Raw genomic sequence first — 20379 nt, forward strand, 5'->3', positions numbered from 1 at the left:
GACAGTGACCCATACTGGAAAAACCAAGTCGGTAAATTGAAAGATAGTGTGGACAAATGGAATGGATGGCAGTGGTCGGTGTTTGCGAAGGCCACGATTTGTAATTTGTTTTTAGTGACAAAAGTTTGGTACGTGCTTCAAGTGTTATATTGTTCAAGAGCTAATGTCCAAAAGATGCATCGTATCTTTGCCGTCTTTGTGTGGGGGTCTTCGTGGGAACGAACAAGTCGGACAAATCTCTTCCGCCGGGTGAAGGACGGCGGGCTTGGTTTGGCACATCTGTTTCTGCGCCAGTTAGTCAATCGTTTCATGTTTTTGAGGAATGTGAAAAATCCATTTCTTCGTACGGTCTGTCAGTTACGCCTGGGTCAAGCTCTCCCGGGAATTGTCGTTTCTTCTGACCGCATGTCAGGAGGTGTCCACGGGTATCTAAGGGAAGTGGTCTTGGCGTACAGGTTCTTGATGGTGCGGTTTACTTTAGACTATTTGTGGAGTGTAAACCGGAAAAAACTGTATAAAGACTTGTGCGATGTGGTGCTTCCAGAACCGTTGTACAGAGCTGTGTACTCGTCTACCGGGGGCAAAAATGTTCTTAAAAGAGTGAAGAGGATGATGGTGCCGGCAGGGATGAAAACGTTCTTTTTTAAGCTGCACACTGGAACATTGGAGGTAAAGAAATGGAAGGAACAGAAAGGGCTTTTTGTACCCTGGGGTGTCCACTGCATAATATGGAGGAAAGAGGAGGCGATTGAACACGTGTTTCTCGAATGCTGGGACGCCGTATTTTTATGGGACGTGCTCCAGAGGACGCTTAAAAAGGAACTACCCATAAGCCCACATGGTATTCGATTCTTGCCAGTAGAAGCGAACAATGATACACCGTTGGATCTTTTGATGCTAATGGCTCTCCACAGCATATGGAAAAGCAGAATGGCTGTAGAGCATGGTGACGTCGATGCACGTTCAGCGAGACAGCTCTTTAGAGAGAGCATACGGGCATATGTGGATGAACAGAAAGCGTTAAAACTAGAGTTAGAACGGTTGGTTAGTTTTGAAGGGTTGTCACATATGAGGGATTTTTAATCCGACAACTTCAGCTAAGGAAGGCCGAAGCTTTAAGTCAATGCTTGATCTTTTATTTTGTCATGTTATTGATGTCACATGTGTCTTTTTTGTGTACATCCTCGGTCAGGAAATAAAGAAAAAAAAAGCGGTGGCGTAGCGGTAGAACATCCGCCTCGCATGCAAGAGGACCGGGGTTCAAATCCCGGTGCCGCGCAATTGTCCATCGGATAAAAAAAAAAACAAATTCCGCATGTCGATGGAATTGCATACACAGGTTTGGGGTGCGACCTGATGCCGGTGAACACCTCCGGCAACGCACTCCCTCACCAGAACAGGAGTTGGCCACCCTGGTGCAGCAATTGGCCACAACCTCCTATGATAAGCTCCATAAAACCCCGGCCCTCAGTCACCAGCGGCTGCGGAACAACTGACCACGGCGGCGGTCAGACCTGTGACGCAGCAGGGGGTCCTAAGAAAGCCTGGCTCCGCTGGACAGGCCGCCATTGGAAACTGACCCTGGCAACGTTTAATGCTAGAACCCTAGCTAGTGAAGCTAGTTTAGCAGTGCTGTTAGAGGAACTAGAGGGCATGAAATGGGATGTCATAGGGCTTAGTGAGGTTAGGAGGCCGAATGAGGCATATACTGTACTGAAGGATGGGCATGTCTGTGTTATCGAGGTTTACCGGAGAGGCGACAACTAGGAGTAGGTTTCCTTGTCAATAAGTATATAGCGGGCAATATAGATGAATTCAATAGTATTAATGAGAGGGTTGCAGGCATCGTAATTAGGCTTAATGAGCGGTATAAACTGAAGGTTGTACAGGCATATGCACCTACATGTAGTTATGATGACCAGGCAGTTGAAAGCTTCTATGAAGATGTAGAATCGGCAATGCGAAAAGTAGAAACGCAGTATACTGTACTAATGGGCGACTTCAATGCCAAGGTAGGGAAAAAACAGGCAGGAGACAAGGCAGTAGGTGACTATGGCATTGGTTCTAGGAATAGCAGGGGGGAGTTACTAGTAGAGTTTGCAGAGCGCAATAACATAGGAATCATGAATACCTTCTTCAGCAAACGGAAGAACCGGAAATGGACATGGAAAAGTCCGAACGTGGAGACTAAAAATGAAAGCGACTTCATAATGTGTTCAACCCCCGCCATTATGCAAGATGTAGAGATAATCGGGAAAGTGCGATGCAGTGACCACAGGATGGTGAGGTCCCGAATTAGCCTAAATCTGAAGAAGGAACGCAATAGATTAGTAAGAAAGAAGCCCATAAACGAATTAGCGGTGAAGGGGAGGGCAGAAGAGCTCAGTATCTCGCTACAGAATAGGTATGCAGCTCTAACTGAGAATGGCGACATTACCCTAGAGGCAAGGAACAATAATTTCAGAGATATCATCACTGAGTGCGCGGTAGAAGTAGGCGGTAGGATAGTTAGAGAGGATACCGGTAAGCTGTCTAAGGAGACGAAAGAATTGATGAAGAAACGCCAGAGTATGAAAGCTTCCAATCCAACAGACCAGATCGAATTGGCCGAGATATCAAAGCTAATCAATAAGCGCAAGGTGGCCGATGTAAGGAAGTATAACATGGACAAAATTGAGCATGCCGTAAAGAACGAGGGAAGCCTTAAAGCGGTAAAGAAGAAATTGGGCATAGGCAAAAACCAGATGTATGCGATAAGGGACAAGGCGGGCAACGTCATCACTAATATGGACAAGATAGTCAAAGTAGCCGAGGAGTTCTATACAGATCTCTACAGTAGCCAAAGTAGTCAGGACCGTAATGAGATTGGCGGTAGGGAAAAAGAGTCAGACGTTCCACCAGTGACGAAGGACGAGGTCAAGAAAGCACTAGAAACTATGAAAAGGGGGAAATCAGCTGGAGAGGATCAGATAACTACAGATTTGCTGAAGGACAAGGGGGGATATCGTGCTAGAAAAACTGGCCACCCTGTATACGCAGTGCCCGGTGTCATCGACGGTACCGGAACCATGGAAGAATGCAATCATTATCCTCATTCACAAGAAAGGTGACTCTAAGGACCTTAAAAATTACATACCAATAAGCCTACTGTCTGTTACGTATAAGGTATTTACTAAGGTAATCGCTAATAGAATCAGGACAACCTTAGACTGAAATCAAGCAAAGGATCAAGCAGGGTTTCGGAAACGGTACTCTAGTATCGATCATATCCATACCATCAATCAGGTGATAGAAAAATTCTCGGAATATAACCAGCCCTTATACATAGCATCCATTGATTACGAAAAAGCATTTGAATCAGTTGAAACCTCGATGTGATGCAGGCATTGCGAAATCAGGGGGTAGACGAGCCGTACGTGAAAGTGCTGGAAGATATATATAGTGGCTGCACAGCAACCATAGTTCTGCATAAAGAAAGTAACAAAATTCCCATAAAGAAAGGTGTTAGTCAAGGCGACACAATCTCCCCAGTACTATTCACAGCTTGTTTAGAAGAAGTATTCAGAGACTTGGGATGGGAGCAGTTAGGGATAATGGGAGATAAAGAATACCTCAGTAATCTGCGATTTGCTGATGCCAGTGCCTTGCTAAGCAACTCGGGGGATGAACTGCAAATAATGATTGATGACCTAGACAGAAAAAGTAGAAAGGTAGGCTTGAAAATCAATATGCAGAAGACTAAGGTAATGTTCAACAGCCTCGGGAAGGAACAGCAGTTTACATTAGGTAGCGAAGTACTGGAAGTAGTAGGCGAATATGTCTACTTAGGACAGGTAGTAACTGCAGATCGGGACCATGAAAAGGAAATAACAAGAAGAATAAGATTGGGATGGAGCGCATTTGGCAAGCACTCGCAGATTATGACTAGCAGCTTACCAGTATCGCTCAAGAGGAAAGTATACAACAGTTGCATCTTGCCTGTACTCACCTATGGGGCTGAAACGTGGAGGCTAACCAAGAGAGTTCTACTTAAGTTGAGGACAACTCAGAGGGCTATGGAACAGAAAATGGTAGGGGTAACATTAATAGATAAGAAGCGTGCAGAGTGTATAAGAGAAATAACTCAAGTTACCGACATTCTAGTGGAAATTAAGAACAAGAAATAGGCATGGGCAGGACATGTTTTGCGAAAAGAGGATAACCGATGGTCGCTGAGGGTAACAAACTGGATTCCAAGGGAAGGAAAGCGTAGCAGGGGGCGGCAGCAAGTTAGGTGGGCGGATGAGATTAAGAAGTTCGTAGGGGTCAAGTGGATGCAGCTAGCACAGAACCGCGTTAAGTGGAGAAATATGGGAGAGGCCTTCGCCCTGCAGTGGGTATAATCAGGCTGATGATGATGATGATGTTTAGTACAACAAAGCGCCTCGAGTTATGAAAGACGCCGTAGTGAAAGGGTTCAGAAATTTCAGCCAGGGATTCTTTAACCTGCACTGACACTGCACAGCACACGGGCGCCTTGCTTTTCGCCTCCATCCAATGCAGCAATCGAGTGCCTTAACCACGGCACACCACGGTGGGAGTAAAATATGAAGCCACGACTGTGTATGCGAAGCTTAGTGAAGTGTGGTAGTATGTCGTAACAAGAAATAAGTGTTATATAGTATTATGTCTTAATGAGAAACAATTTATTGTGGTGAAGTAATATCTCATAACGATACATCATTAGTGCGGACTAGTAGTATGTCGTAACAGCAAGCCATTTGTGTTGTATTATAATATGTCGTAACAAGAAGAAATTGGCGTAGTAGAAATTATAGTCGCCAGGAAATCAGTGATAAGAAAATTAGAGATAAGAAAATTAGTAATGAAAAATTTTTTGATACCGAAACTAATTATAAGGCAGTTAGCAGTAAGGATGCTTTCACATTTCCCTAATGGCACTAGAGTCTTGCGCAAATTCACGTTTCAGAACTGGTCTCATTTATAATAAAAAGCTACTATAGTTCTGAAGATTGCTTTCACGAAGTGCAAAAAGTTGTTCTTTACTAAATTTGATGTTGGGGGCAAACTATGCACTAATATGCTAATACATTTTGTTGTATATTGCCGCGAACCATTCAAAATTTTATTAGTTTTTTTTTTTTAACACACGCGAGCATGCCGCATTATTGTTTTGTGCACACGACTATTTTGCACTCTTTGTTGATGCTCTTTGTCGCGAGACGCGGTGTTATCATTTTCCTTGTTAAGATGCGCCGAGATGTACCAGAAATGGTTCAAGCCACGAACGTCTGTTTCTACATAGTTCTCGATGGTGCTAGTCACCTTTTGCGTTTTATCGAGGTGTTTCCGTGACGACTTTAAATTGAAGCGCAACAAGTGCACTGCGCACTCATAGACCGACGACCGACCAGCACGCTTGCTGCTATTGCCCCCACCGATGGCTTAGTTCTTCGCGGGCGCAAGTAAGCCCAATAAAGAGTTAATTTAGGCGCAACTCCACACTCCTCATTTGTTTCCAACGGCATTGTCACCACTACTTGACACCTGGTGGAGGTCCTCAGCCTCAGACAACGTGACCATTCCCCTGAAGACGGAGCTAGCCGGGCCGACACAGCCTATGATTTTAGTCCATCTCGTGAGAACCCCAGCTACCAAGGGGGACCGGATGATGGACTGGCTTGGCATTTTTGACGGTGTTGCATTCGTCAACGCTTTGAACGACTCAACGAAGTTGAGGCCGCACCTAGGGATCTACTTGCACGGATATGGTTTGAAAGCCGTGAAGCTTCTTTTAATCTTTGGGACCCTATCAAGGTGAATCTTCAGAAGACATTTGCAGGCGGTGTTAGAAAAGGAAGAGTGCAGTATATCTTCAATCAGTGATTGGACTTAATGAACGAAATTGTAATCAATGCCAGCCCCTGGCATGACTGCTATGACACAGGCCGGCAGAGGGAGGAAATATTAACTGGGAGTAGTTAGCGTGCACACTACTTACGAAAGGCAACTGGGCCATTTCTTTGAGCAACTATTTGTGCAGCTTGTGACAGGCATGTGACAGTAACGCGATGATGTGATGACACCTCTCATGGCCAGTGTTATTTTGGAGGCAAAGCATTGCCAGACAACGAAAAGACGCATCCGGTATCCGATGTCTCTATTTAGGATTATTGCACACACATTTATTCTGGACCTCGGATCAATCGTGCAGCCTCGGTTGGCTTGTTAAGTCAGTTACATTCAGCGTTGTCATCTTCTCCTCCAGTGCCGGCATGTAAGCTCTCTCGATCGCCATGATGATTTCCTTCTCAACTCGAGATAGAACCTCTTTCTGGAATTCGTTGAGAACGTTGGTACTGAGGCCCATTGACATCTTGGGGGGCATCACCTTTACTGTCAGATTTAAAGTGCGATAGCCGTACTTCGTACCTGTGCAGATGAAAAAACAATATTTGTTATAGCATCAAAACATCTTGGAGATCCGCATCTTTTTTAACTTATTCGAACAAGCATAGGTCGATAAGCAGTGAAAATCCTTAAGCCGTGGACACCCAACCTGCAAGTAACATTCTGTTGAAGTAACTTCAAAATATTAATATATCAACTATACCTACGTTTGATGTATTCTGATGGCGTCTAGTTTTTTATCTACAGCATGCACAGAAAATCTGGATAAGCGCTTTTTTTTTTTACCGTGAACTTGTTTAAAAACACTTTTTTTCTCCTGTCGAAAAATTTACCTTCAAAAATGCTTGTACCCGCAGATTTTCCGCAGGCTGGTTTATAGGCTTTTGATATTAGTGTCATTATCATCGTCAAAAACGTTCTCCTCTGGATTTTTTATGACAGTCTTCACTACTCTTTCGAAGCAAAGTATAATCGCAAATAACTATCTTGGTGCAATTTAAATGTAATAAGATGTCAGTCAATATTTCCTTCTGTTCTGCAGTTGATGCGTGTTTCAAACTGGTGTCAAATAAAGCTGTATTTGAGTCCAGAAACATTTATATGCTATTTTATGGAAAGATATTGAGCGAATGAGGCATTGGCAAAGAAGTAAATACTTTTCATTCACAGCGACTGGCGCTTCAAGTAATGCAGGCGCAAACACGTGGGAAAAAAACTGTGAAAGAGCACAGGCGTGTCATTTTAGAGTATTATCCTTTCACGCCATGCATATATGCGAGATGTGTTGTGTTAGATGCATTTCTCCACTATATGAAGAGAAAAGGGGGAATTTCTCATTCCCCGACATAATACAATGCTATTCATTAAAATAATGTAGTACAAGTGGTAGTAATTTTGCCCAAGGGATGAAAAGAATTACGGCTAACTTATTGTGGTAATGTTAATGGCATAAGTTTAAAATGTTCAGATATTAAAATCTGCTTTCCTAGCGCGCAGTACACATGTAGTGCTGTACAATATTTTAAAAGCTTGAAATAAAAGTTCCTATTCAAAGCTCCTGTAATGCGCCAAACTAGTTTCTACTGGAGAATATGGTTGCAGTATCAATCGCATGCCGGTGTCGCCCATTCTCTACAAAGCTTGAACAGGATTATGCCGACCGGTATAGCGCTCAAACTGTGCAGAACGGAAAGGTATGCAGTTCGGTCGAATGCACGAAGTATCTAAAATCAATGCACTGTTTTGTTAAAACAGCTGAGTGGAAGGAGCACTGTAAAATATTAATAATGTATAAACTGTATGCAAAAAGGAAAAAAAAACACCATTGCCGCTGTTTTACACGATATCTTCCGTTTCATTCGCTGTTGTAGTTATTATGAAACAACCGCGCTATTGATAATTCAACTCTTCTTTTGGTATTTCAACTTATAAAAAGCTTAGTCGGACGTGAATGTGCGGAGCCGCTGAACCGGTAGCCAAATGTTAATACCAAGGTTCGTAATATAACACACAAAGAAAATATTTCTGCAAATAGGTCTGAGAAAAACAAACTGCATGGGTTCTAAGATGATAGCATATCAGTCAAATTAGGCTACTCTAACATGTGCTTGCAAAACCTAAAGCCTAAAAAAAGTGCAAAACATTTATACACCCTCTGGTAGCCACGCAAAAGTTGAGCGTGCTTAGAGAGTAGTACGCGTATTGGAATCGCTATTTGTAAACTTGGGATCGAGATAAAAATTGCGAAACAGCGCACAAACGTTACACAGGGAAAAGCGTGCATTTTTCCACATGCCAGCGTTGATTGCTGACTCGCGCATTTTTGTGGGGCTACGCAGGTTCATGGTTATAGTCACGGCGCGGAAACCTTGGGCGATTTTTTTTCTCGTTTCGTTTCCCTCTTGTTTTTGTTTTTATGGAGAAAATCTTACTAGCCCCTATATGCTAAAAATGCACTACGCACTCTCAATGCTACCCATAATGATATAAATATGAAATCGCAGCCCCCGCCTTCTGGCCATCAAAGTGTGACGACGGCATGCACAAAATAGTAAAAAAACATTTATTTTGGACATTGGGTGGCAAGGAGCCTCACTATAGTGCCTGATAACGAGACAAATCTTGTATGGCTTCTGGCTTTCCTCAAACCAGTATTTCGGGCCCCTTCTTCTTTGTTCCCTATAATAATGACATATCCCACGTCGAGAGCGATGTTATAAGCTCATAATTTACGCAGATACCAAGCTGTTTTTCCCAGGCACTTTGAGCACCGATCTTGAAAATCGAGTCCATAAAACCTAACTGAAGTTTTTACTTGGGCCGTAAGTAGCGTTTTGCAAATTAACGTTATAAAACTAAACCTTTGATGTTTCATACACGCCCATATCATTTTAAGCTTCCCCAGATTGAACTAGACAATACCAGAACGCAATTCGGGTAGTTTTATAAACCAACTGGTGTATGTTTTACAGACGGGTTGTCCAACTACCACATCATTTGCTTGATTATTTAGCCTTCTAGAACAGTTGGTATCATGCGACGTCATTGTTTTAATTTCTTTATATCTGTTAGCATGATACTTTATAACCCTTTGTTCCCCTCTATAACTAACTACGGATGTCTCGCATGGGCAACAACAACAGATGAAAATTTCAAGAAACCTATTGTTTTAGAGAAATGTTCATGCACCATTGCAAGTAAACTCTTATAGCTTTTCCGCACCGCAAGACTTTTTCACAGGCACACAATACTATACCAATAAAATTTATGTATAACTATGGATTGTGCGATAAATATAAACTGGCATTAATAAAAAACGATGGCACCCTGATCAGACTGTCTGGGTTAGAACAAAACAAAACAGCGCATTATGTCTGCACTGGAGCACTTTAGATAGTTAAAAATGCCCTACCAGTTAAGGCCAACAAATGATGCACTATACGCTACCCACGGTATACTTACTGAGATTTACTGCTGTTATAGTATGGTTCTGCCAGAAACGTTTTTCAAATAACTTCGCAAAAATATTCGTATTCTAGTTTTCTGTTATTGACACTTTTGCCAAGTCGTACATTATGATTGTTTGAATGCCTCCTCCTCCGCGTCTTGGGTGTTCCTTTTGTATTTTGTGCATTCATCGTTGTAGTATTTTTCTCTCATGTTTCAGCATAGTCACTTATAAGTATTCCTTTTTTCTGTCTACTAACGTACTTCTGTTGCCGTCAATGCTAATATGTAAAAAAGTGCAATACAACCTTTTAACTTTCGGCCGCTCTGCCCACTGTTCTCGTTTTTTCTTTACTTGCGAGTGGCGGTTACCACGGCCACTGTGTAGTTCGGAGTCTCCGGCGCGATCTTTAAGCTTTTATCGACCGGTGACCTCAGTGACGGCAGTGGAGGGCAATGGCGGCGGCTCTACTTGCGTTCGTTACAAATATCAACAAGTCAGTCGTCGGCGGCACCTACATTAGATCTTAGAACAGGGAAATTTGTTATACTAGTGTTTGTTGTCGAGGCGTACGCGCCAGGCCGGAACATAAAACATCCTTGGTTATTCTCATCGTTCTGTCCTAGAAGCGTTCGAGTGTCAATTGAAACGTTCCGCCACGGTGGCTCAGGGGTCACAACACATAGACTGCTGAATACAACGACGCGGGACCAGATCCCCGAGATTCACAAGGAATATGACGCCACAAGTTCAGTTCAGTCGTTCAGTCGTATCCAACTCTTCGTGACCCTATTGACCATGTCACGCCACGCTTTCCGGTCTCTCACTATCTTCCTAACATCACATAACTTCATCTGCAGTGCCTCGAGGATGCCATCTAACCATCGCGTTCGCTGCCTACCCCTACTCCGGCGACCCTCAACCTTTCCCAACATCAAATCTTTCTCCAGCGATTCCTTTCTTCTCATTAGATGGCACAAGTAGCTGAGCTTTAACTTTAGAATTTAACTTTAGACGCCACAAACGAGGGCAGAAAAAGCAAAAAAACAAAAACAACAGGGCCACCCCCTTGGCTGTCGCCTCATGTTTCTTGCGGAATTCTAGTATGCACCAACTGGCCTAAACAATACTTCTATTTGATCGAACCCAGGCCACGGCAGCGTTCTTAGATCGAGGCGCAAACCTAGGCGCCCGTGTGCTGTGCGATGTCAGTGCACGCAAATAAATCCGAGTGATCGAAATCGCCGGCCCTCCTCTACGGCGACCCTCACAGCGTGTCTCTCTTTGGGACGTTAGGGCTACAAGCCAAAATCTATATGATGGAACGCTCCCAGCGAAATACCTTTATGTATCTTTCTATTTAACAGGCCAAAATAGTTTATTTGTTACCATTTAGTTGCTTGCCATATATATTTTTCAGCATTAGAAAACGAAGCGAAATTAAATACAAGGTGAGTAAATATTACCCACCCTGCAGTTATTCGTGGCTAATTTACTGCTCTCTTAGGTGGAACTTTCATACGTTTTATCTTCTTCGGAAAGACGCCCTCAGCAACGTGCTCGACTTTCAAGGACCATCTAGAAACGGAGCAGTTTCAGTCATCACACATTCTACAATGATCTTATGAAGTCAGAGAGCAAATAAACCACACACAGATAGAATAACGGCACACATCAGAAGCGCTCATCTGTTCTGTGTCGTTATTCTGTCTGTGCGCTGAATTTTTTTTTTACGCTCTAAATTTGTAATGTAAAATATGTACAGACTCGCCCAGAAAGAAGTTTTAATGCAGTGTCCAGTTAGCGGCTTGGTATAGAAATGTGAATTCCGAAAAAAAAAAAAGGAAATTGTGAAAGGGCTTGGTTCCAGTAACTGACATTGTATCATGCGAAAGCGCATTCTCTCTGATAGCCACGTTAAGATTTTGCTAGGCTCTCAACCTAATGTGTAGTGTGGGTAAGCTGAGCTAGTTGGTCTTGCTTGACTACAGTCGATCCGAGTTGAGCTTCTGTTATCTTAAAAATACTTATTATCATGCAGTCGTAACTCAGTTCAGTCCTTCAGTCGTGTCCGACTCTTCGTGACCTTCTGGACCATTTCACGCCGCGCTTTCCGGTCCCTCACTATCTTCCAAACATCCCATAACTTCACCTGCAGTGCCTCGAGGATGCCATCTAACCATCGCGTTCGCTGCCTACCCCTTCTCAGGCGACCCTCAACCTTTCCCAACATCAAATCTTTCTCCAGCGACTCCTCTCTTCTCATCAGATTACCAAAGTAGCTGAGCTTTAACTTTAGAATTTGACACTCCAATGAGCAGTCAGGGTTTATGGTCGACAATATCGACTGATTTGATCTTCTGGCAGTCCAAGGAACTCTCAAGAGTCTTCGCCAGCACAACAATTCAAAACCGTCAATTCTTCGGCGGCAAGCCTTTTTCACAGTCCAACTCTCGCATCCATACATCACAACTGGAAAGACCATAGAACGAGTTATACGGATCTTGGTTGGCAGACTAATGTCTCTGCTCTTTACTAGGCGGTCAAGGCTAACCATTGCTCTCTTTCCCAGAAGCAGGCGTCTCCTAATTTCATGGCTGCAGTCTCCTTCCGAGGTAATCTTGGAGCCCAAGAAGAGAAAATTTGTCACCGCTTCCACTTCTTGTCCATTGATGCTCCAGGACTTGATAGGGCAAGACGCCATGATCTTTGTCTTTTTAATGTTCAGTTTAAGCCCAAACGTCTCACTCTCTTCTTGTCTCAGAAGAGACAAGAAGAGAGCTAGACGTCTTCTTGTCTTCTTGTCTTGTCTCACTCTCTTCTTGTCTCTTCTTGTCGCATCAGAAGTCTCTTGAGTTCCGCTTCACTTTCTGCCATTAAAGTGGTATCATCCGCATATCTAAGGTTGTTGATACGTTTTCCAGCAATCTTCACTCCAGCTGAAGAGTCGTCCAGACCGGCCTTCCTCATGATGCACTCGGCATATAGGTTAAATAGGCAGGGCGAGAGTATGCAGCCTTGCCTCACTCCTTTCTCAATCGGAAACCAATCAGTAAGACCATGCCCAGTTCTGACTGTGGCCTCTTGCCCTTCATACAGGTTCCTGAGGAGACAGATGAGGTGAATTGGAACTCCCATCTCTTGGAGAGTTTGCCACAATCTGCTGTGATCTACGCAGTCAAACGCTTTCGCATAATCAATAAAGCAGAAGTAGATGGGTTTCTGGAACACTCTTGCTTTTTCCATGATCCAGCGAAGGTTGGCAAGTTGGTCTCTAGTTCCTCTGCCCTTGCGAAACCCAGCTTGCACATCCGGAAGCTCCCGATCCACATACTGCTGCAGCCTACCTTGGAGGATTTGCAACATCACCTTGCTAGCATGCGAAATAAACGCGATCGTGCGGTAGTTGGAACAATCTTTGGCACTGCCTTTCTTTGGAATGGGGATGTAAACTGACCTCCTCCAACCCTGTGGTCACTGCAGGGTTGTCCAAATCTTCTGACTACGTACCTTATTATATTGAATACCAGCTGAATTTAATATAAATTCTCGCCTTAACCAAGCCCTATTCGCCTGCGCGGCCTATGAATAGCGTGTCTTACTTAGAATCCGATGATCCTGGATTCTATCCCCATATTATCCCCTCAGCTATAAGAAGCTTCCCGATTGGGCAGTTCCTGCAAAATCAGCGATTCAGGCCGGGTTAAGGCAAGCTGGAAACCAATAAGCGTCCGACAAAGTCACTTGCCAATCATCACCTGTACGAGGCTCCAGCCATACGTAACGGCGTTTCGTATTGAAAACATTGTTGCTAACGCAGTAATAAACGGCGCACAGAAGGAGCAAAAGGGAAGTGTGCCGTACTAGAGGATTACGCGAAGGAGATTGATAACTCTATCCAAATAACAAGTCGGCGTGTAAATGAAACGTACATTTTGTGCAATTGGCGAAAAACCGATCGATGCATATGTGTGTGGCACCGCTGTCGACGAGTACTTCAACGGCCACATTCCTGGACCGGCCGTCCGTTAGCGTCTCGACGTCGTACTTGGCGACCAAGCCACGCACGCTCAGGGAGCAGCAGAGGCGGAAGTGGGGAGCTCGCTGGTGCCGTTCGTCCATTAGGTCGCAGCTGCCTAGTCGTCGCACCTGCACAGATAAAACGGGGCGCAGACGCCCATAGTGATGCAAATTTAAATAATGCCGATACTTTTCGGAGAAACTGTGCTTTCAACGACTACTGTGTCGAAATATTTTGATGAGAATTCAGTGCACCTCTTTATATGCACCAGAAAATAGCGTGTGTAGCAAGTACATGCTGCGCCATTTATTCCATGTGTGTCAGGAATAGGGAGATAAGGGATGTATTATGGCCGAATAAGTGAAGATGGAGAAGCGAAGTAGCGGTCTTTTTGCACATTCAGCTCACGAATCACAGCGTAAAAGCGGAGTAAAAGAAGGCACAAATACAGTCATCTCGATGAAGTGGAGAACGCAGCACTCATTTCGACTGAACGTAGTTGCCCACTTTTTCTACACAATGAATTAAAATGCACTACTGCACCATACTGCAGAAGGCCGCATTCTGAAAGAGGTCAAATCCGAAATGACATATCGCACAGTACGATGGACGGTTTACACTTCCACTGCGGCGAAATTCGGCATTGCGCCGTTTGTTGTACAGTAGTGCATTTTCATGCATTAAGTGGAGAGGGTGGGCAACTACAGCTAACAAATACGTGCGATGTGTGCGTGCGCGCGCGCGCGTGTGTGTGTGTGTGTGTGTGTGTGTGTGTGTGTGTGTGTGTGTGTGTGTGTGTGTGTGTGTGTGTGTGTGTGTGTGTGTGTGTGTGTGTGTGTGTGTGTGTGTGTGTGTGTGTGTGTGTGTGTGTGTGTGTGTGTGTGTGTGTGTGTGTGTGTGTGTGTGTGTGTGTGTGTGTGTGTGTGTGTGTGTGTGTGTGTGTGTGTGTGTGTGTGTGTGTGTGTGTGTGTGTGTGTGTGTGTGTGTGTGTGTGTGTGTGTGTGTGTGTGTGTGTGTGTGTGTGTGTGTGTGTGTGTGTGTGTGTCTGTGTGTGTGTGTGTGTGTGTGTGTGTGTGTGTGTGTGTGTGTGTGTGTGTGTGTGTGTGTGTGTGTGTGTGTGTGTGTGTGTGTGTGTGTGTGTGTGTGTGTGTGTGTGTGTGTGTGTGTGTGTGTGTGTGTGTGGAGGGGGGGGTCTCCCAGTATGGGGTATACATCGCGGCTCCCTCGACTGTACATGTACATGGACACTGCTACTCGCATAGTCCCTAGAATTTCAATTCATGAGTATTTTCTCACACATGGAGCGCGACGTCGCAAGCTATAACCCCATTTCGAGCAAGCACCCCGACATAGATGTCAGGGTTATTCATGTCTGGTTCGGGAAACAGAGGTACCGGGGTTGATTCCTATCTCACCCTCTTATCGCAAATGTTCTGCCCGACTTGGCTTCTCTTGCTAACTGCCTCGTATCATATGGTTTATCTCTGCCACGCTGCCCGCAGACCAGACAATGCACGTAAATGGCTCCTGCCGGCTACCACTTTATATAAAGGCTTCGATCGAACGCCGTTGCAGCATCCTTTAACTCTATCTTGTTAAGGTATATCTCGAAAGCTTATATTATCGGTGCAAAAAACTATGAGACGTTTAAACTCCTAGCTAACGCAACAATCCTATGGAATGTAGTTAGAGAACTACGGCAAGCCAGCATGCTATAAAAGAGCCGGATGCTCACTCGTCGACGCAGGTTGCCAAGAGTTCCGTTTTCAAGGTGAAATTCGATAAATCCCGAGAAGATCCCATTCCTTTCATCCACGTCGAACGAGATATCCTTCAGACGAATTGTTTCTATGCCAACGCTGCGCAGCAACTCGTCCACGGCGTAGTCGTTGCGCCAGGAGCTTGCACAAGTGGAAGCTGCACCATAAGAAAAAAAAAGTTGCGAAGGAGTTGAGTTGACCGGAAAACATCTTGAACGGTGAAGAATCATAAGGAGGTTTGTTTAATTTTTCTTTTTGAGGAAACGTAAGGCGTACGCAAATATTAAACAATGCTGAATTAGAAATAAATCGAAAAAGATTCTGTAATCTAAAAAAGGCTTAAAACGTATGTGAATAATTATATCCGTTACGTTTCCACAGCAAGCTTCATTGCCATATCATCGCTTATGAAAATAAATGAATGCTCTCCTTCACTGCCCTTTCTGTCCAGCTCCCGCTACCGAGGCCACATTAGACCACTTCCTAACAACTTAGCCACGCTTACCACCCTTTCAGACCGCCTGGCACAAGGGTATGGACACATGGGCCACACCACCCAAAGCTGTTGGCATTCATTTGGGGCCACATGCCTGCATCAATATATTTGACCCTTATGCCGAAGGGCATACTTGTGCAATAAAAAATGAAATGATGTAATTTTAACTTATTTCGAAATCATTTATTGCAAGGTGGGAATTTCATTTCAGGCGACATAGACCACATGAAATATCTTGTAGCCGTCTTCAGGTGAAAGTTTCGAATTCCATGAGACCGTCGGCATAGTACTGCGGTCACAGAAGTAGACACTCGCGTGTCATCTGCACAGGCGTGCTCGTAACTTTTCGATGCTGCGAGGCATCAAACGGTCGACGCCCCCGAGGGAGAATAATGAACGCGATAGAGCATGAATAAAAAAGCCCCTTTGTTCTGCACAAAATGTGGCGTGTCAAAGTTGTGAGTGAAAGATCATGAGCATGGCTCTGGCTGGTGGCGTGGCCGAGCACTGATTGACGGGAAGGCTGTGTGACGTCAGAAGACCACGTGGCATGACAGGCGCTGCCAACTCGGGCCTCTCATTTCAAATGAGAGCTTGAAATGGCAATCCAACCTTCCACCTCCCTTTGGGTGTAGTGCACCCTCTCTTCGATCACACACGCACTTTCATAAGGCTTGGTTAAATAGGGGCTTCGTTTGTATCTGCCTCGGGTGGACACGTAATGGGCCAGTTCGCAACTTCATGCCGCGAAGTATTAGGAGATAATAGCGGCAAAACTTGAAGGGGTTACTCACTCACATCTTAGAGTGGTGGAGGTTAAGTGTCTCCCCAATTTTGTTTCGACGTGTAATAACTCTGTGGCGTTCACAAAAGAAACAAACATGTCGCCACCACCAGCACATTTTGCAAGTATGCGCGCCGACACAGAATATTTTTATGGCTAAAGGATGCCCTTAAGATGAAACATTTGTGGGACACATAAGCTGTGCATCTATAAGGGCATGGCTCGAAAGCTGTAAATCCTCCCGTGTGCGGCACACTTCGGGATTTTCGTTTGTGTATGCGCAGATTGCGGCTCGCTTCAACACGAATCCCTCAATCTATGCCTCTATTGCACCACGCATGCTCATTAGCCTTCAGATTCCAAGTAGCACAAAGTCGGCTATGACGTGGGGGCCCGCGATGGGCCCGTGGGGGCAGCCCGTACGGGCCCCATGCGGGATCGGTCCCAATCGGTACCCGTATGGGCAGCCCAAATATAGGCTCCCGCATTCAGCCCAGATTGCTGAATGTGGGTAGTATACTAAAATCCCTAATGGGTCCTACTTTTGCGTAGGCAGGGCTGCTGCATTGATCAAGGTTTTAATTGTTAAATCAATTAATCCGGCCAATACCTGAATTCTACCGCGCGGGCTTAGTGGAGGCCAGTCTGTTGCCCAGGTGTTGCACTCATATGGGTTAAATATGGCATTTTTGGGGCTGCCCAATTTCCATTATTCAAGTGTGAAACATTCAGCACTATTTTTTTACCTTGTATACGACACTATGTAATATAAAAGAAATTTATTCTACACATTACAATAATGTGGGCTGGCACACATCACCCCCAAAATTTTGTACTGAATACTTATTTCGGTGGTGTGTGTAGAATAATGATGGCGCAGGAAAACTATAGAGGTAGTCCAGAACATACTCGTAACACGGAACAGTTACGGCTCTATATTTTTTGCCATTACTGCATAATCAACGTAGTTTCTAGGTTGAAAATAGTCTTTATTCATGGCAGAGGTATGCTTAGGGACGTTATGTGAAACCCCCAGGAAAGGCAATTAGCGGCCTGTATTACACGAATTACATAAATAAAATAGTGCCTTAAAGATAGGGTGGAGACGTTTTAGAGCGGCAGACCCGCCTACGGCCAATTTGGGGCCCACTGCGGCCTTTGATGGGCAGCCCCAATTGGGCTGATTTTATTTTTACCGCATAGAATACGAACATATGTTGCATTTGATCGCAAGTACCGCAAGAAATACTCGTGTGAGCAGCGTGGGTGCATGCCCGCTTTTCAGCCCGGCCAAAAATCATGCGGGACTTATTCGGCTTTTGAGTGGGGGGCCCCAATCAGGTTTGCCTGTCTTCTATCTGCTTTATGCCCACATTTGCATCGGATCTGTCCCAATGTGCCCCGCAAGAGACCGATGCGGGCATAAGCCGGAAGGAGCGCTTTCCTGTCGCGCTGCAGGCCATGCGGAAAATATCTAGATTTTTGGTGGGCAGCCCCATTTGGGGCAGCCCAAGAATTTTCGGCATGAAGCCCACATTTCCGCCTGACCTTCCCTCGAGTACCCCTCAAGGGTCCCATGTTGGCAATGTGCAGGCATACCCGCATTTAGCCTCGCCGCGGCCCATGCGGGACCTGTTGGGATTTTGAGTGGACAGTCCCAATTAGACTAGCCCAGGCGCTTTTTACAAAAAGCCCGAATTTTCTTTGCATCAAACCTAAAATTTCCCAAGCGGGACCCTTCAGCGCCAGATGGGGGAATAAGTCCTTAGTTAGCACCTTCCACGCCTATATGATGCCCAGATGGAAATAACAGGCGGCAGCCCAAATTGGGCTTGCCCGCTTGATCCCTAAAGGGGGCCCTCATGGGTGTCATTTCGGTTGCCCAAGCCCAACTTGCCCGTACGGGCCCCAGGTGGGCCACGTAATGTGTGCTACTTGGGGTGTAAACTAGCGCATTATGTGAAAAGCCACTCGACATAGACATCAAGGCCCGCTTTAATCGAGCAGTGAGAACTTGATTACGTAGCCCAAGGGCGCCGTGTGTGACTCGGCATTCGAGAGTACGGGATAGTTGAATTCCAACCTCACCCTGCCATCTCAGAGGAGCAACCTGAATTAGCTGTGTGTTCCGGTCACGTCCAAAAACCTACTGACCAATTACAGCCCGACCTGCCACCTGTCGTGCTTACAATGCTGATGCTGAAGTTCCTCTAAAACGACCCGTTTTCAAGAACCAACGCGCCGAAAATGTCCTTTGACGACGGTGTTTATAAGAAGCCTCCAACTGCCCTCTCCCGTGGTTGGCTGCCGGAGGAACTGGCACAGGTGGAAAACTTGAATGGGAAAAACTGAAGACGCTGGATAAAGAATGCCTTGGGGACGAGACACATAATTAAAAATAACTTGATAAAAATGAAGAAATTGATGATTACGAAAAACAGTGGAATAAGAATGAGACCTGAACTCTAACGAAAATAAAATTGGAATATGATTAGTATACACAACTGAATTAAAATCAAAATAGAACCAAAAATGGTAGATATTGTAATTGAAATATCTCTTTTTAATAACTCTATTAATATTCTCCTGAATTCTTCTGTCATTCCAAAGGCTACCCTACGCCAGCATTCAGTATTGAAACAGCATCGGACATCTCAGGACCTTGATTCAACAGCTGACTACATCTTAGATTTTTTATTTTGCACAATTTTTTCGTTCTTGCTTTTATTCTTGCTTTTTTTTGGTGGTGGACATCTGAAGAGAAAGAATAATGAAATAATGACATTCTCATAACCGCAATTAAATTATGTTTCTACTATAAACAGTTATTTATTGAAGCTGTTGGCAGGGTCCGCTTAAAGTCCCCCGTAATTGTGAGGAAGTACTCAAAACGATCTAAGCTCACCGGCAAACAGCAGCAAAGTCCACACCGGTAGGAACATTCTAACCATCTGAAAATAGCAAAAAAAAAACACATTTCCTTGGGCGCCATTTCACGCGATACTCGCGTAATCACACCAGGAGTCCGCTTGGCGAGAGTTCAACTTCAAGGCTGCAGACAATGAAAATTTTATATGACAAGCCAAGGCTACTTTAGAGTTGTGAATCAATATCTACCATAAAAAATGATGCAAATGGCAACTGCTCTCCTGTTCAAGTTAAACAAATCAGGTTAAGTCTTATAAGGTACAAGAACTCGTCTCCAAGCATGCTTTTGTTACAGGTGTATGGGATCTTTTTGCACTGTTACTGCAAGTAAAATTCTTATGTAACTACCATTTCCCGAGAGAGTGTTTGTGTAAACCGGGCATAATTATGTTTTTCATCCGCACTCTAATTAATTTGCTTCCTTTGAAACGGCGTTAAGTCAATATATAAACAATATTTAACAGGTGCCGTTACATTTGGGACAAAATTACTCCGGCCACACAAATAAACTTGATTTCAAAGCATTCACAAATCGTTCTGGAAGATGTCACATATCGTAATCTTTACCTCGTCTGCTTTATTTTCAACACGCGCTTGCAAACGTTCACACAAGTCAGGAGCCGGCAACGCCTTACCTGTAACTGGCGCTTGGAAACTTTGTGCGAGGATGTGCTGACTGTATGACGCCACATTTGAGACAGGGCCTTTTATTTTGATCACGGAGGTTGCATCCAGTTATATGCATCCGCCTGTAATACCTTAGACAAAGGAGATGAAATCGGCCACATTGCCTCATGGCGTGACAATATGGGTTGAAATTTATCTCGGTCTCACGAGGGAACAGCCAAATGAAACGCTGGATATCTTCTTTGAAAGTTACGTCATATGCGGCCATATCAATATTTTTATCGACGCATCTAGAATAAGTGTGGGCCATATTGTTTCGTCCAGCGTGGATGCTTTCTCACAATCAAGGACCTTATCATGTTTGCATTGTCAGGAAGAAAGAGGTGAGTGTGCGGCGATCAATTT

At 44.5% G+C, this 20379-nt stretch overlaps 1 protein-coding gene across 1 annotated transcript; it reads right to left on the reverse strand.

Moving 5' to 3' along the window:
* Positions 1–6150: 6150 nt before the first annotated feature.
* On the reverse strand, positions 6151–20124 carry LOC146192263 (uncharacterized). The gene is made up of 5 exons (XM_084602417.1): positions 19983–20124; positions 19325–19370; positions 15115–15296; positions 13291–13507; positions 6151–6432 (listed from the first exon to the last, which is right to left on the reverse strand). The coding sequence occupies exons 1-5, from the start codon at positions 20037–20039 to the stop codon at positions 6203–6205; spliced, it is 732 nt and encodes a 243-aa protein (XP_084458543.1). The 5' UTR covers positions 20040–20124; the 3' UTR covers positions 6151–6202.
* Positions 20125–20379: the final 255 nt, after the last annotated feature.

The sequence above is a fragment of the Amblyomma maculatum genome, chromosome 4 (assembly GCF_055883805.1).
Source record: "Amblyomma maculatum isolate TAMU_Amacu chromosome 4, ASM5588380v1, whole genome shotgun sequence".
In the NCBI taxonomy this organism is placed as follows: Eukaryota; Metazoa; Arthropoda; class Arachnida; order Ixodida; family Ixodidae; genus Amblyomma; species Amblyomma maculatum.

Bases quoted from the DNA above. Each gene is read 5' to 3' on its own strand.
- LOC146192263 (XM_084602417.1), bottom strand. From the start codon at position 20,039: ATGTGGCGTCATACAGTCAGCACATCCTCGCACAAAGTTTCCAAGCGC. The intron at 13,508-15,114 runs GTGAGCATCCGG...TTATCTGTGCAG, and splicing joins TTGGCAACCTGCGTCGACGA to GTGCGACGACTAGGCAGCTG. The intron at 6,433-13,290 runs GTACGTTTCATT...TCATCTGCACAG, and splicing joins TTTCGCCAATTGCACAAAAT to GTACGAAGTACGGCTATCGC.